At 44.7% G+C, this 17,186-nt stretch overlaps 1 protein-coding gene across 2 annotated transcripts in view; it reads left to right on the plus strand.

The window, feature by feature from the left end:
* Positions 1-17,186, plus strand: part of rasgef1ba (RasGEF domain family, member 1Ba) — a 110,332-nt gene that overhangs the window by 91,290 nt on the left and 1,856 nt on the right. For both annotated transcript variants that reach the window (XM_084360985.1, XM_084360986.1), the window contains 9 exons: positions 4,071-4,286; positions 5,341-5,415; positions 6,380-6,475; positions 7,230-7,332; positions 9,744-9,823; positions 11,522-11,617; positions 14,424-14,519; positions 15,115-15,238; positions 15,995-16,067. In XM_084360985.1, the coding sequence (XP_084217111.1) occupies positions 4,071-4,286; positions 5,341-5,415; positions 6,380-6,475; positions 7,230-7,332; positions 9,744-9,823; positions 11,522-11,617; positions 14,424-14,519; positions 15,115-15,238; positions 15,995-16,067 (959 nt within the window). The remainder of the gene's footprint in view (positions 1-4,070; positions 4,287-5,340; positions 5,416-6,379; positions 6,476-7,229; positions 7,333-9,743; positions 9,824-11,521; positions 11,618-14,423; positions 14,520-15,114; positions 15,239-15,994; positions 16,068-17,186) is intronic.

Below are 17,186 nucleotides of genomic sequence, written 5' to 3' on the forward strand. Positions count from 1 at the left end.
GTCCTCAGACCTCAACAATTGTTTTAATAGGGTCTGTAAAATGATGGTTTCTCAAAAATACCACAAGTTTTCCTTAAAATCAATAGTTTGTGTGGGAAACCTAACTAAACTAGATGTGGCCTTTGACTGACCCTGTATTAACAGAATGAACAGAGGGAAGCTCTTCCAGTGAATAAATAAAGGCTACAAACACTCGATCATGCACCGTGTTGACAAAGCAACCTTTAACAGTACTTGAACACCCTGCAGATGTGTTGTGATATGTTAGCTGCTCTCATGATTAGCACAGCGTGACCAAGGATGGTTTTTCAAATGAACGGTTCCTGGGAGAGCTTCGGTGCCTCGGGTTTACAAATTGCCCCGAGCAAATATTGAGGAAGTAAAGTTGTGATATTGTTTATTCATGTGTAGATGACAACACGTGATAATAAAACATGATTCCTCGCTCCAGGTTGTACAAGCGCCACGAGACACTTCTTAGAAGAAGTCCAGCTGTTAAAGTATAAGTAGGCAGTCCTGTTGTGACGACAGCAGCAGGGGTTTGATCAGAACCAATTTGCATTCGTGTTTCTCACAGATTCTCCAAATGATGTTTTGAAAACAAAACACAAAGGTCTAACCATAAGCAGCTCTCTAGTATAGAGTAAGATACTGGTTCTGCAGCACGTCGGCCGCAGCACTCTGGGAAAAAGGGTTTGAGTCCAGAATAGATGCCCCGAACATCTGGTCAACGTCGTGTCCAGACCACACTCAGAACATTCCAGGACCTTGATCTCTCTAGTAAGACTGTCATTATGGATGTGGTTGGATATATAGGGAAGCAGCAGCCGAGGAGGAAAACAAGTGCTGTGATCTTGATCTGACCTCACTTGGTGGTACAGAGTTCTTGCTTTCCCTCAAAATGTGCAGTTTTAATTTTGAACTAAGCTCTTTTTTGGCTTTATTATGACAAGTTGGGTTGATTTAACAGATCCCACATTTGTCCAGTTTTTTAACCCATATGGTGCGTGCACAGTACCCTTTGATGACAGGTGCCACTGCACTGTATGTTTTAAGTTGCTCTGGGAAAATCAGGTTCTACATCATAGTCACTCCCAATGGCAATAAAGCAAATATTGACCCCTGACTCTGACCCTAACCATAACTGTCCTAGATTGGTGCCTAAACCCAATTTGTTTCATTGCATAACCGGCTTCATCACATGCTGTGGGTTTATGCCCAGCCTTGTGGGCTACCAAAATCCTAACCATCAGAGTTCAGTGCCTAAACCTAACCCTTGGGGTCTGGTTACCTTTTAAGTTCTTCATCAATAACCATTTCTAGAGCGCTGTATGACACATATATCAATTCCTTTATGCTTTTACCGGGGACTATGCTGGTCACTGGGTCATTGACTCCCCTTTGAACTGCTGAGTCGTTGGGCGAGCAGGTGGGACCATCGGGACCCAGAGATAACAAAGGGAAAGGTTGTGATGTTAGTATGTCCACTTTTATTAAAATGGAAGACTTACTTGCGTTGAAATTGACTTGCAAACTGCTGTAATGACTTTAAATGAATTGTTCCAGGACTATAAGCACTTAATGCTTAATGCTAGCGCACCCTAGGTAGGTGGTTTGGAGTTTTTTCAGGCCCGTCGTGACTTGGCAACATTCATGTGTTTGTACCTAAATTAATCCTACGCAATGCACCTTTTACTAGCCGTTCATTAGTGCTGCTTGGCTAACATGCTAAAAACAGTCCCTTGTTTTTGTGTGGGTCAGGTGGTGCTCCACAGGAAGTGACACCACTCAGCCAAGAAAAACAGATCCTCTAGTGATACGATGGCATTAACTGACCACGAGCTCTGTCGTGGTGACTTGTACTGAGCAGCCGTCTGCCACCTCGGGATCACTGCCAGGGTCGATAGTGTAGGGAACAGCGTGCCCCTGCTAGGCCCCCTCATTCGTAACGCCAATAGTTTGATGAGCAAGTGTGTCTCCCTCTGCTTTGAAATGTCAGGCATGCTGTTGTCTCCAAGATCTGTGACTATATTTATCCGACCCTGGCCTGTCCTCTGTTTGTAGTGGGGACAGAAGCTCCGGCAGATGGCGGACTTTGAAGTGGCAACTGGAGCGATTTTCACTGGTGGCGTGTCTCACTGGTGTCCTACTGTGTAGGACTGTGGTCAAGCATTAGCTGAGTGTATACAGTGTTTACACTGATACAATACAGTACAATGGCAGCATGAAGATATTTCATGTAGTGCTGCATCTAATGATTATCGTTGATATTTTTTGAACCTCTCCATGTTTTTTGGAGCAGTCCTTTAATAGTAAAAACAAAAAGTCCATGCTAACCAGCTAGCCGCGGGCCTGAAAACCTTTTTCCTCCCAGTGGTCCAAAGCTCCTGTACTAGAGGTGTAAACACCAACGATCCCCTGTCAGTCCAGCTAGCTGCACAGCTAACTGAGCTAACAAGCTAACAGTAGCTACGGTCATGCATGTATAAAAAAAAATACAGTTAGCAATAGACAGCAGTTGATGGTTTACACAAATTCTCTGCTTTCAGCTTCTTCCACTCTGCAGAAGCAGACATTTTTCATTAAGATCTCTCAGATCTCAGGTCCATCACCACTCCCACTCCTATTTGAACCTCATTTTTTTTCCTCCAACTTCATTTTTCTCCTCCCTGCCCTGCACTCTTGCAATCACCCCTCGCCCAAAAGCTGCAATATCCACGGAGCCGCAGTTGATCGGCTGACATGCGAACGTGTCTGTTCGTGTGCCATCACACCTATCACAGCCACATCACCCACAGACAGATCCATTAGTCACGCCCTGGGAAGTGAATTTCAGAAAGGATCCCGCCCTGGCTGTTTCCAGCAGAGTGATGAGAGTTTGCTCGTTTTTCCCCAAGTGCCTGAGACACCGCAAAGACGCCATACACTTGATTGCTGTCTAGGCACCGGGCCTCCGTATTTATCATAGGGCTAGCTGTGTTTCTTCCCACCCTGTTGAACTGGATTCTTGCTTGTGGAACCCAGATTCTGCAGGCTGAATTGGCAGAAAGCTCAGGGAGGAGGGATGTGGTCATGAGAAAAGGGGCCGTGTCACCCTAGACTCTATTGGGCAGCTCATACTGCGGTATGGAAAGAGGCCACGAACAGGATCCTGGACCTTCACACAATAACACACAGTCTCTTCTTATACACAAAATCAAACACACATGTCCTTCTTTCCTCCGCAGACCCTCTTACACAACTTCTGTGCTAAACTGTGTCAGTGAGGGAACAATTATCTAACAGTGGCCTGTTTTGACTCTAGGGGAGGCTTCAAAACAGGACGACCTCTCGACCTCTGGGGCCAGGGAGCCAAGAGTCTCCCTCCTCTGCCTCTGTTGAGCTGAGAGGACTTAATGAGCCTGGCAGGAAGAGGTTTGCATAACATTGCGAGCTAACTTCCCTCCAGTGCATGACCAAAAGGATGCTTTTGTGCAAAATAAATCCAAGAGGCATCACTTTTTGAGGGTCGTTCTGTGGTTAGGGCTGAGAGCTGGCATCGGTTTGCAGTCAGTTCTGCTGACATGCAGTCGACATGTGCATTGTAAATTCCATTGAGGTTGTTATCACTCTCCAGTTAGGGTTTAACCCAAAATGCCTACAGCTGAGCTAAACAAAGCGGCTGCACGCATGCTGCTGAATAACACTCAGCTCTCTTGTTCTTGTTATCTCTGTTATAGTGTTTCTCCTGCTCTCAGTCACGAATTCTAATGGGAAAAGTGATGTAACCGTCTCTAATAGCAGTGTCTCCATCTCGTTTCAAACCCGCGCAGAGCTGAAGAACAGGAAAACAGAACATTAGCTCATGGTTAAAAGTTTGGGGTTATCTTGGGTTCCTCGGTGGTCCAAAGAGAAAATAAAATAAAATATATGTGCTGGAACTACGTTGAAATATCATCGATCCTTTCTGCAGGTGTTCATTCAAGAATATGCTTGGATTGCCAAATGATTGCAGAATAAAACTCTTTTGAAGCTCCTGAACATTGCGTTCTAACTAACTGATTCTCTGTCTTTCTCCATCGATCCATCAGGTTTACAGGAAGGCGGTCAGCCAGATGAGTCAGGGCCTGATCAGGAGGTTGACGGTGCTCAGCCAGTACGAGGAGGCGCTGGTCAAGATCAACGCCACGGCAGCCGAGCGACTGACGGCTCTTAAGGCGAAGCCCCAGGCGTCCATCCAGAGAGACATGCTGTCCATCTGCAACGACCCATTTACTGTCGCCCAACAGCTCACACACATAGAACTGGTGAGAGCAGTCCAGATGTTGGCGGACTTTTCTATATATTTTTTTTAATTGGATCTATTATTTTTCATTCCTTTTGAGTCAAGGACGAAGCCAACTGCTCTACTGAAATCTGTAGTTGAGCCCGACTTGGCCCAGAGGGCTAATTTTCATCTGTCTTATCTTTAGAAATCAGTTTAAATCATTACATCGTATCAATCATTTGTTGTGACATGTCAAACCAAATTAAGATGTAAATATTATCCTCCAAAGAACAATCAGAAATTCTGACCTACAGGCTCATGAGCCAAAGAAAACATGCATGTGAGAGAGGGGGGAGCTGACACGTATGATGGATTAGAAATCACTGCGGTGGTCGGGGTGAACCGAACGGCACACATTCGACCTACCACAGCATTGATTTATAAACTGCAGTGTTTGACCACAGCTTTGTATTCATTACATGGCAGTTTTCCATTTGAAATAATAAATCAATCTGAAAACTAGAGGTTGATCAAGGGTTTCTCCAAAGATCCTCAAGATAATCTTCCATTTGCGTGTTTATAAGCTCATTTTTTCTTTGTGCAAACTCCAGGATTTCTGACAGGAGAAATGTTTTTATGCTTGCATGAGTTGGAAAAGTGGAATATCACAAAGAGAAGATGCATTAAAACATGGTGAAAACCTATTTTTCAAAGACATCTTGGAGTGTACACACTCTTTTCTACTGAAGTCGAAGTATTCATCTCCTGCTGCAGCTTTGCTCCACCAGATAACCCACAAAATATGGTGTTGTTAGCTGTAGCATGAAATTACAGCTGATAAAAACATGATAAAAAAACCATGTGGATCAGTGGAAGCAAATTTATTTATGAAAAAAAAGACACATGGGATTAGAGATACCATGATATATCAGACAGTGTTTCCCAAGCATGGTCTTCACTTGGGCTCCGAATGACTCTTCGAATGAAAGTGCTCATTTTGAGGGTGATGCAACCTCTTGCAGAACATTCATCAACATTCACCGAACTAAAGATGAACACAAGGAGCTGATTTTCCCCTTTTTCTTCCTTTTCAGGAGAGACTGAGTTACATTGGACCTGAGGAATTCGTCCAGGCCTTCGTCCAGAAAGACCCTCTGGACAACGATAAGGTAACGTCTGCATTCCTTTTGTAAGAATAAACCGGCAGATAATAGAAGTATATACAGTGGTTATGCAAAATTTTTTTGGCTTAAACCCTGCGTGCAGAGGTGATCTGTCTCCGTGTGGTGTGGGTTACAAGTGAGGCGACCTAGTTTCTCTTCCAGACGGATGTTGAGTTTACACAACACAGACTCTGACCGCCGCACAGGTCAGAGTGAGGGCAGGTGATTTGTAGACTGCAGCAGCAGACTAAATATCTGCCCGTCACACACACGTTCAGAAGCACACACTCAGACACACCTCACCGACAATTTCCTCAAATCATCCCGATGTCTGGATTGGATGGGCATGCATGCACCTCATCTCCTAGCAACCGCTGCTGCCAAGGGTTTGTTTTGGGAAGGGGTGAGTGAGTGTGAGTTTTTGAGTGTGTGTGTGTGTGTGTGTCTGCCGATGGTTTCTCTTGTCTGGCGTTCGGCTGCTAGGCAACAGCCCCTTTTTGGAAGCGAGGTGACATGGGGGTTAAGGCTGCCTTTGTGCCTCAGGCTAGCCTGCCTCGTACCCCCAGCGAGCCACTTTGAAAAGACGGGAATAACTCGCGTGTGTGTGTGAGTGTGCGTTTGCATGTTAAAATGCGACGTGTCCAGCGGCGGGAAATACTACATGGGGCAGAGTGGCGTAAGGCCAAAGGAATGTGTGGAATTAGATCAAGAGGAATCCACACAAAGGACCAGCATGCATAATGTGAATAAGATTGGCCACTATTGTGCTTATAGAGGCAGAGTGAAGTTGAGCGTGATACACAGGTCCGCTCAGCCCCGAGTTTATTTTTTATGCCCAGTGATGCATTGACTGTGAAGGGAAAAAAAAGAAAAAAGAAGCAAATATCAGCTTTATTTTTCCAGTTCAGCACTATTTTTTGCTTTGCAATTAGCGTAAATGCTAATTGAAAGTCTGTTGTTGGTGTTGCAGAGCTGCTTCAGTGATCACAAGAAGGCCAGCAACCTGGAAGCTTATGTCGAATGGTTCAACAGACTCAGTTATCTGGTGGCTACAGAAATCTGCATGGTGAGTAATGAATGTTAAGTTCAGTCTCGAATAAGAAAAAGGAAAATAAAAAAAAGGAAATAAAATTGGGGTTCAGTTGCTTATTATCTTCAGCAAGGTGACAAATCAACAAATGCTTGATTTCCCCCAAGATATTCAATTTGAAAGGTTAAAAACAACATTTGAGCGGCCCTGAACAACAAATACTCGGCATGTGTTGTTTGATAAATCGCTTGAATGATTAATTGATTAGCCAAATTGTTGTTGATTAACTCGCAATCAACTACTCATTTCAGTACCTGAATCTGTCTGCTGCTGAACACAGCAGGAGGCAAATTCTGCTTCACCACCACATGCATGAAACGAGTGCCAAAAAGGATTTATCACCTTGGTGATGCATTCAAATTGCTTATTTTGTCTGACCAAACTGTATTCAAGATATATTCAGTTTACAATTATGTAAAACAGAGAAAAAGCTGGAAATGTTCATATTAGAGAAGCTGGAATCAATACATGTTTTCCACTTGTGCAACAATAAGCCCAGTATTGTTGGTTTACTCATGTACTGGCAAATTAAGTGTTCTCCAGGATCACCCGGATAAACAAAAATCTGTTTTATGTCACCAAACCCCACAAAATGTCCTTTAAAGTGCAAGCAAACAATATAATACACTTTCAAGTAAACATCCTGATTCCTGACAAACGCATTTAGCAGACAGCGCAGTCAGTCCTGAGGGCTAATGCTGACTTTTAACGTTCTCCATTTTGGTAACAGCCTGTGAAGAAGAAGCACCGAGCTCGGGTCATCGAGTTCTTCATCGACGTGGCGCGCGAATGCTTCAACATCGGCAACTTTAACTCCCTCATGGCCATCATATGTGAGTAGATGTTCTTTTGTCTTCCCTCTGAGATACTAACCTACTTTTTTGGGGGAAACCTAGCCACCGAAGGTTTATAAAGATGTCATCGATTCATATGTCAGTGGTTTAAGATAATGTTCAGCAGAATAGAAATGATTTGCACCAATGAGTGTCACACTCACACACACACTACACTTGTTCCATTGGGTCTGCGTTCCCGCACAGAGCCTTTTCTCTCGGCCGTCTGTAAATCTGATCAGAGTAGTAAATGCAGTTTGTTGTGAGTATTTCGTGCAGCGACGTAATCTCCCCCTGCAGCAGTAACCTCTCATGACTTTGTCCCGGTTCATTTCCAAGTTGTGTAATTTGCTTGAGTCTAATGATATCAGTGAGACTCGTCAGCGGGGGGAATGCAGAAGCAGTTCATGCAGATAATTGTCTCAATAGAATTTAATCAGGTGGAGGGAAACTCAAGTTTCTCTCTGGTTTACTGCCGTTGAAATTTGACTGCCTGTATTTGCCCTGATGAACGTGAAGTGACCAAAGTCTTGACTTTACGGTTAATTACTCGAGCTGGACCCGAGTGTGCAGAGGCCAAATCCAGTTGCAAAATGTCATTGTTTAGTTGGATAGCCAGCAGCACCAGTGTTCCAAAGCTTAGAGGAGTAGACTTACAGCTGAACGGTTGCTGGTTCAATCTAAAAAAAGAGGACTTTCCCTCTTAGCCACTTAACCTCAAACTGCTCCACTGGAGCTGCTCAGTGGGCAGCAGATTAGACTCTGGTTTTACTGAGCAGCCTCAAGGTGTCAGTGTGCGGAAATATGTTCTTTTAAAAGATGACGTTGGTCTAAGCAAAGGCTACATAAAGTAAATAAAGCCACACTTAGAGCCCTAAAGTTTAGAGACCTCGGTGGAGGTCCAGCCGACGGGCTCCAGGTATTGTTCAGAGGAGAGGGCATCTGGTCATCCTCACATGCCCGAGGGGTGGAAGATGTGTGTGTCCAGAGCAGACAGGGGATGGGGGGGGCAGCTGGAAGAGGACGCAGAACAAACCATCCAGGCAGATGGTCAGCACTGACCAGAGAGAGTGTGAGGAGGAGGGAGGAGAGAGGATGGGGGAGGCAGAGAGCAGAGTAGAGTGAGAGGATATCGGAGTGCCAGCTGTTCTCTGTCTTTCCCCAGGGGGGGAGAAGAGAGAGAGAGAACGCCATGGGCAAATCCCTCCTCCACCAGGGAACCAACAGGGTTAGACAGTGTGTTAGTGAGGTAATTAAAGGGTTAGTTCACACAATTAGGGAAAGCAAATTTTCTTAACCAGGCAGTTTTTTTGTTTTTTTGGTTCAAGGTTTTGAGATATCTTTGTCTGTGATTTCCTCCTTCTGGAAACAGAAGAGACAGAGAGACACACAGACCGCAAATGGTGTAGTCTAGTATAGGCCCCAGGAATTAGACATTAACCCCTGTATGCACAAAGAACAGAACCCTGCTGGATCTCCCAGATCAGTAAAGACCTAAAGTGTAGACGAATATCTCAAAAACTTGAGCAAATGAAACCAAACCAAAGTGTTCTTGTGTAATTTGGCAGGACCGACCCTTTAAAGATAAAAACATCACACTCTGTCATTGTCTCGTCTTTTGCTCCTGCAACATTGTGTCGCCGATGAAAGGGAGAAGACGACAACAATATATTACCGTCCTCATAAAGGCGAGAGTGTGTCCTAGCGGGGCGACTACCACAGCTAGCACCTGTCCTCACACACACATAAACACACACTGGTGTCTTTGTGAGGGGATGGAGCCGTTTCCTATGCGAGACACGCTCTGACACACACTCTCACACATGCCTCTGCAGTCGGACTTTCATTCATTTTGGCCCCGCGGCGCTTAAGTGTCACGTTAAACTCAAACTGCCTCCTGGGAAGTGGAGTGAGTTCAGGAAGAAAATTAGGTTTTCGACGGGTCTGGTTTTATATTTCTGTCTGTGCAATTCTTTTGTTTACTCGAGGGTTGTTTTGTGTTGTCGTGCTGCTCTGACGGTGACCCTCCGTGCCTGAACCTGCACCACACACACACACACACACACACACACACACACACACACACACACACACACACACAAACACACACACACAGAGGATTACCATATGGGAAGCAGAGCTCTGGGAGGGGAAACGAGGCGTGTGTTAACTCCATTGTTCCTGCGGCCTTTTGCCTCGCTGCATCAGAAGAGACAACAGGAGAAAGAAAGAAAAGGGGAGGTGGAGGGGCGTCTTAAAGGATGACTGTCGTGGGAGGAAGGGTGGGTGTGTGTGCGTCTGTCTGGCTGAATGGGAAAATGCCATGTGTTCATGCGATCACGTTTGGGTGTTTTCTTGGATGCGCGATATCCCTCTCATTGTCTTCTCTGCTTGTTGTGTCCGCTTTGCAGCTGGGATGAACATGAGTCCTGTTTCCCGGCTCAAGAAAACCTGGAGTAAAGTCAAGACGGCCAAGTTTGACATCTTGGAAGTAAGTTTGCATGAAAAGTTTCACATACAGCAAAAGTGACTACAGTTTTTTGTTCTGCAGCACTTTAAGGAAAAAGCACTGATTTCCTTCCACCTAAAACATTTTCCAATGTCGACTCTCTCTTTGCTTTTAACTGGCGGACAGCTCCTGTGTGCCCACATATTAGCAGCTCTGTCACTGATGACTAAGCGTGTTGTGGGAGTGTGGGGGAGCTGCTGCTTTTGTCAGTGCATTGTTGGGTCAAATGTAATGACAAAGACAGATAAGCACTTTAAGCCTGGAAGCCCCTGCAAACGTGGATGGGAGTGGGAGAGCAGAGACTCCTACAGATACACTGATAGAGAAACACCATACAAATCTGCTACTTTATGGCGTGTATTTGAACAAGTAAAGACTTCTGCAATTACTAATCAAAAAATGAGGCAGTTCAGAAGCATTTTATTTTACTTTACAGGGAACATGTGACAAACTAGTTCAGGTTAGGCCAAAAATATACAACTTTCTCCCCGTTTCATACAATAGCTCCCAAAAAATCCCTTTGTAGCAGTTAAATTTGTGATATTTATAAAGAAAATACACAATCCTCTATACATACATCAAGAAAAGTGAGGAAAAATGATTATTCTTGCACAAAATGTGACTAGAGTAAGACATCATTCATGGAAATAAAACAAGCCAATCTGACTGAAGTGATGAATCCTCTGGGATGAAGGCAGGTGAAGGCAAAGGGAGTCCAGCAGGTGGTAAGCCCCAGAAGTTGAGGCGTTCCTGGGATACAAAGCACATACCACCCCCTCCCTTCCCTGTGGTACCTGAGGAAACCCCAGATACCGCAGCGAAGACGCTCTCTGAGCCCAACGGGCCTTCAGTCGGCCCCTTTGAAAGAGGAGATCTGAGGTGGAGACGAGTCAGGCGGGGACCCACTGTGGGATCTAAAAGCTTTCAAAGACTCAGTTCTTTAGGTTCCCTTCATGTCTCAGCGGAGTTCATCTCCATCTTTCTCCTTCCCTTTGTCAGTCGCACACCTCCTCACCCCTTTACTCGTTTGATGATTTCCTTTTACCCTCCTGCCTCCTCCCTCTGAGCCTTATTTGAGGTGAATCCTGAACTTTCTGTACAGGAGAGTCATAATTTGATGTGATGGCTGTGTGAAGCTGATGTTCTCCTCAGTTTGTTTGACATCTCAGACCATCAAATGACCTTAAAGGCTTATTTCAAAACAGTTTGAGTTACTGAGTTACAGTGGTGCGCCACATGGGTTTGTTTACAGGATGGAGGTATTTAGTTTGAGAAAGTGACCAATTTCATGACCTTTTTTTCTGTCAGTATGCAATTTATGATTATTTCTAAGCATTTATTGTAGAACAATTCAGATTAAACTATCTCAGAGGCCAAGGTGACATCTTAAATTTCCTGTTTTATCCATCCAACAGTCAGGGTTCATACAAAGTCTGAAAAGTCTGAAAAGTGTGTGATTGTGTTCTCTGTTTTCAAGGTTAGAGCACTCTTGAATTTGAAAAAAGAAGGCTGTTTTAGTACTTTACTTTTGTCATTGCATGCTTTCTTCTGTAGCACCACAGTGATGTGTTGAAGCGCAGCGAACAAAAAACAAACTGGTTTGCAGCTGCAGATTCTTAAAAATGGAGGCTTAAATTAAATGCTGCGAGTACTCAAACATTGTATTCTTTCTCTCCGTAGCACCAGATGGATCCTTCCAGCAATTTCTACAACTACAGAACAGCGCTGAGAGGAGCCACACAGAGATCGATCACCGCCAACAGCAGCAGAGAGAAGGTGAGGCCTCAACAACACAGTGACAGAGATAGTTCAGCTCTGAGGAGAGAAAACTAAATTTACACACCGACACTTAAAGAATAGCTTGTTGAATAAAGGTTGACATTCAAACAAAACCACCACGACTCAGCAATCAAGTCAAGGTTTTGAAATGGTTTCACACTAGTCCAGTCAATCGCACTTAATGAGGTCTGCAAACACTTCTTTCGTAACGACACATCCAGTAGCTACCATTTATATAAAGCCAAAAAGTTTGAACATCTGCTCTCCAGATTTTGGTTTATGTTTCATACTTTTGGCCAGAACTCACATCCAGAGCCACTTACAGTGAATAATCAGGGGGTTTGGTGTCTTGCTAAAGAGCGCTCGACAGCTGCTGGAGGAACCAAAAGTGACCGCTCAGTTTCAGAATAAGCACTCTGTCCGCCGGACCGCCCTGAACAAAGTGTTGCTGACGCATGTTGGAGCAAAGACCCTTTGAGCTGATTACAGTTATGTAAAAGTTGAGATGGTTATCACATGACCAGCATCTTTAACTACATCGAAGTTGAAGGAGCGGAAGGCCAAGTAGGAAAACAAACCACAGCGCTGTCGCTCGCTGTGCCTCGTTATCGTCTGGGAGCCGCGCTCCCATCGTGTTTACAGACGGCATCAGCAGCTGTAAACACGAGCGCAGCGCTCTTGGACGAGGGACAGCGGTTGCATAACAGCGTAGCCCTGAGGGGACGCAGAGGTCGGGCTAAAAGTGGGTCAAGATATGAGAAGGGTCTTGGTTTCCTCCTCGTCAAACATGTTGTGTTCTCCTCGACGAGGGAGGGAAAAGAAAACACGGTCGCCTGCCAGATCACATAGTGTTCTCTGCTGCTTCTGGAGTCACCCGCCCTGCCCGAATCTGAACCAGCGCAGAGCTCGTGGGCTGCCAGACGTTAGTGGTTAGCCTCTCCTCATGCATCACATGTCGAATAATGTGTGACAGAGTGTACCGACAATATGTATCTGGCTCCCATTTGTGTTCTTTTGGAGCTCAGAAATGCAAACATACCCGGACAAGAGGTCGGGGTCATGAAACGGAAAGTTCCCAAGAAGTCCGGCATGTTCTTGCCCTTCTGGCCTCCCCTTATATAGAGGGGTGGGGGGGTTGTTTATGGTCTCCTCTAGGCATCCACAGTGCTGTTGACTTTGTCAGAAGATCAACAAAGGCAGCATTCACGCTCGAATTTCGACCCTGTTGTGCTGTCGTTTTGTTCTTTGCTGCGAGGACAGAAAGACTGAAAGGATCCGGGGTTTTTCTGTTAACTATGGGCTCGGCATAACATTTTAACAAAATGCCAAACAGCTGATCTAAGGCAGATGTAGTGTATCAGGTGTTTATGATTGACGCAAAGACATTTTGCAGTTTACACCCAGTTACACCACCTGATGTCAACTTGGACGATGAATTATAGATTCCAGAAGGAGGTGTTTGGAGAGAGAAACACCCTCCACCCCAAAAAAGTAAAGAATAACATTGATCAGCTGTTTTCTAATCACCTTTTGAAGAGTGAGTGAATAGATCAGCTTTTAAATAGACACATCCTTTTCAGTAGTTTCTAATCTTTGCTACTGATCCCAACCTGGCGCCCTTCTGGCTCCAGACCCTCGCCATCCCAGATGCGTCCAGCTGTGAAAACGACTTCCTCTCTGCTCCTGTTGGGCACTTCACCTCTAAAAACAGAACATGTGTGTACAGACGTGTGTGCATGCATGACTACAGTCGCTTGTAAACATCCTGCCCCTCCAGACCCCTTCAGAGTACACTGTGTGAGCGGACTTTCTGGCTTCACTGACATCTAGTTAACTGGTTGTCAGCTGCACCCACATTTTGTTGTAGGTGGTGTGGTGGTGTTTTTTATTTTTCACACAAATACGCCTTCAATGCGAGTCAGCCAAGAACAGCGTTGAAGAGAAACACATCAGATGGATTCACTGGCTTGGCAAAATGACTCTATTGTGGAAAGAACTAATGAGGAAAGGGTGTGTGCGGTTTATTCAAGTTCAACCCCTGATGGCTAAATGGTACAAACTGCACAGTCTTCTGCTTTCCCTCTGGTGTTTCATCTTTTAAAAGCTCCACCATCATGAATGTTTGATAATCTTGGGTGAGGATGTGTTGGGACTGTTTTTTTTATAGGTCACTGTGCCAGATTTGAACAATCTCTCGACACACAAGAACCAAAGTGGTGTTTATTTATCAGCAACTGACAAATGGCTGATTTAACCAACCCGACCTGCCAGTTTGATTTCCTGATAGTTGATCATGTGCCGGAGAAGAAAGGAAAAATCCCACCAGTATAAAATTCACAGTTTTTTTAATGTAGTCTGGTGCTTCTTCCCGAACCTTGCTCCCCATCAACATCGATGTTAGTGGCGAGACATGCAGTGACCTGAATTATTGTAGGAGGGTAGAGATGAATTATTTACGGGACTTCAAAGGGGAATTCTGCTCTGGAAACTCTCTTCTCCATTTTGTGTTGGGTTTTTGTTTTTGTTTTTTTCAGCTATTAAAGGTTGTATGTATACCTGCTGCTACAGGCCTGTAAGAATAGAAATCAGTGGGTTTCTTTTGATGAAAATATGTTCTGAATCGGAGCAGAAGAGGGTCTGCTTTCCCAGGAAATGAACTTAGAAGAGATCCTCTTTGTCTATTGTAATCCGTATCCTTTGAATCGATGTTTATACAGACCACACACCTTTGAGTCATGTGGAAATCCCCCTTCGCATCTTCCCATTGAAATGAAATCCCTTTCTCTTTCTGTTGTCTCTGCAGATTGTCATCCCTTTCTTCAGCCTGCTCATAAAAGACATCTATTTCCTCAACGAGGGCTGTGCCAACAGGCTGCAGAACGGGCACATCAACTTTGAGGTAAAACTGAATTTTGAATTCCCCACCGGGAGTTCCCCCGGCAACCGATTACAACAGATTTGCTCTTTTTTTTTCCCACGGCTAACTTCTTTATGTCAGAAAACGTCACTGTAATTACTACACATGGCAACCGATCTGGTGCTATTTTTTTTACCACTTCCCTAAAGAGTGTTACAGAATGAAGAAGTCAGACTTGAGCATGTAAAGTCCTGCTGTGTTTCCATGGAACAAATACATTGACCAGTGACCAAAGCCTCACAAGTGTTTCCACTGGTCTTGGGTCACGGTTTCACTGAATCAGACACTATTTTAAGGATCTATTCTATCCTGGGGAATTGCCCTGCCCTATTATGACTGTCACACAGTATGTTTGAACACATTAACAACAGCCACTATAACCACAGTGTAATATGTTAGGTCACTGGGCAGCTTCAGTGGAGCACTACAAGGTTATGAACCTTGCTCAAAGGCAGTGTGACAGTAATGTTCAGATTAAATACATAATAGTCAACTGTGCGTACAATGTGTAGTATCGACCCTTAAACATTCCCTCTGAATATTAACCTGTAGCAACTGTTTTTGTATTCAATTTCAGAAATTCTGGGAACTGGCCAAACAAGTAAGCGAGTTCATGACCTGGAAGAAAGTGGAGTGTCCGTTTGAGAAGGATCGCAAGATCCTGCAGTACCTGCTGACGGCTCCAGCGTTCACTGAAGATGGTACGTTTATCAATGATGGAATGAATGATGATGTACGACGGTTCAGGGTCTTTATATGCTTTAATTATCGAAACTACTCTTATTAACTCTGGGCTGGAGTTAGATGTTCAGATCGGGTGTGGACTGAAACAGTGATTTGGATATGATGAATACCAGCAGAAAACGAAAGTGATGTCTTCTGGCTCATTGTCCTTGACAAAATATAGCAGAACAAAGACAACAGGATGACTGTCTTGTCGGCCTCAGCCTCAGATCCACACACACCTTGTTATCACCTCTCATACCCGAGCAGTGCTGATAGATTGGGTCTCCTTTAATCCACATCAAAGTCGTGTGTCACCGGCTCCGGCTCTTATCGCCGCCTTATCAGAGAGGGACAGGGAAGTCTGTGAAATCCTCCTGACACTCAAGTGCAATGACCCAACTGACCAATCACATTTTCTACAGCTAACACTATCATCCACTGGTGACATCCTCCTGTCAATCAACTAGATATAAACAGAGAATCAGAGTGGAAGCAGGTTAATTTGGGATCAAGCTTTTAACGATGGAAAAAGTGATGAGTTTCCATTTGAAATTAGAAAAAGTCATACAGCTGATCTGCAGGAAGTAATAGTGACAACCTTAGAAATAGAGTAAAAGTAGAGTTAAAGACTGAGTAAATACTTTAATGCAGGAAAAAGACAACTAAATTATCAGAGCAGCTGAAAAAATGATTCTGGAGAAGCTAATATCTTTTTGATTTTCTCACTTTAGCGTTGTATCTGGCTTCATATGAGAGCGAAGGCCCTGAGAACAACATGGAGAAGGACAGATGGAAGTCTCTGAGGTGTGTATAAAACCCCCCGTCTCCTTCTTCACACACACAAACACACAGTCACCCTCAGGGATTTGGAGTCTTTCAATCACGGCTGTCACCCCACGTCCCCTCCTGCCTCCCCGCTGACCACGCAGACCCAGAGGGATGTAGGTCAGGCGCTGATGCTGACCCGCACGCTATTCAATAAATGCATTAAACACACACACACACAGGTGCTCATCATTCTTTTTGTCACACCATCGCTTGCTTAGACGCACGCAAGAGGACATCAGTCATTTTCACACAATTACATCCTTAGACACACACAGACAAACCGTATCCCCTTATCACACAGCACTCTGGACGTGTGTGTGTGTGAGAAGACGGATGAGAGAAAATGGTCTTTGTTCAGTCGGCTTTAACTCGCGGAAGAAAGCCCCAGAGAGCTGACAGAGGGACGTTTCTTCTCGCTTCAGCATCAGATGCTCAAGTTTAATAGACGCAAACTCCGTCTGAGGACATTCGGTTTTTTCCTGTTGACAGAACGGGTTGTACAGCAATCATGGGATCTGTCTGGTGCACTGCTTTCGTTAAAGGCTTTTGAGCCAGTGGAATAAAAGTTGAATATTTCTGAAGCTGTCTGTAATCCTTTTGACCTCATCCAAACCCAGTCTACCTACAGTTTTACTGACAAAATAGTTTGTTTTTTTACAAAGACATGCATATCACATGGAAGGAAAAAAGAACCTCGCTCGAAAGTGGAAACACGAGACAGACGTGTAAAAAATAAAAACACTATTTAAAGACGGTGAACACGTGATTCAGAGCCGACAGTCATGCTGTACGTTGCCAAAAACTGACCCCACACACACCCAGCCACCCACGTGTAGACATATGAATCAGATCTGCTGGAAGGGGTCAGAGGTCACAGCAGGTTTTGGACCCAGAGTCCTGCAAGTGTTGGGTTAAACCCAGCCAGGGTGAATCCACTTTGTGTGTGTGTGGTCACGTTTTCTGATCGCCTGCCAACACTCCCCTGCATCCCCCCGAGCTTCGCCCTCCGCTGCGACACGATCTGTCACTTTTATTCTAGCCAAGCCGCGTCAGCAGAACGTGCTGCTCAGCTCTGCAGACTGTCTCTCTACGCAC

The sequence above is a fragment of the Pagrus pagrus genome, assembly GCF_965226575.1.
Source record: "Pagrus pagrus genome assembly, chromosome: 8".
Lineage (NCBI taxonomy): Eukaryota > Metazoa > Chordata > Actinopteri > Spariformes > Sparidae > Pagrus > Pagrus pagrus.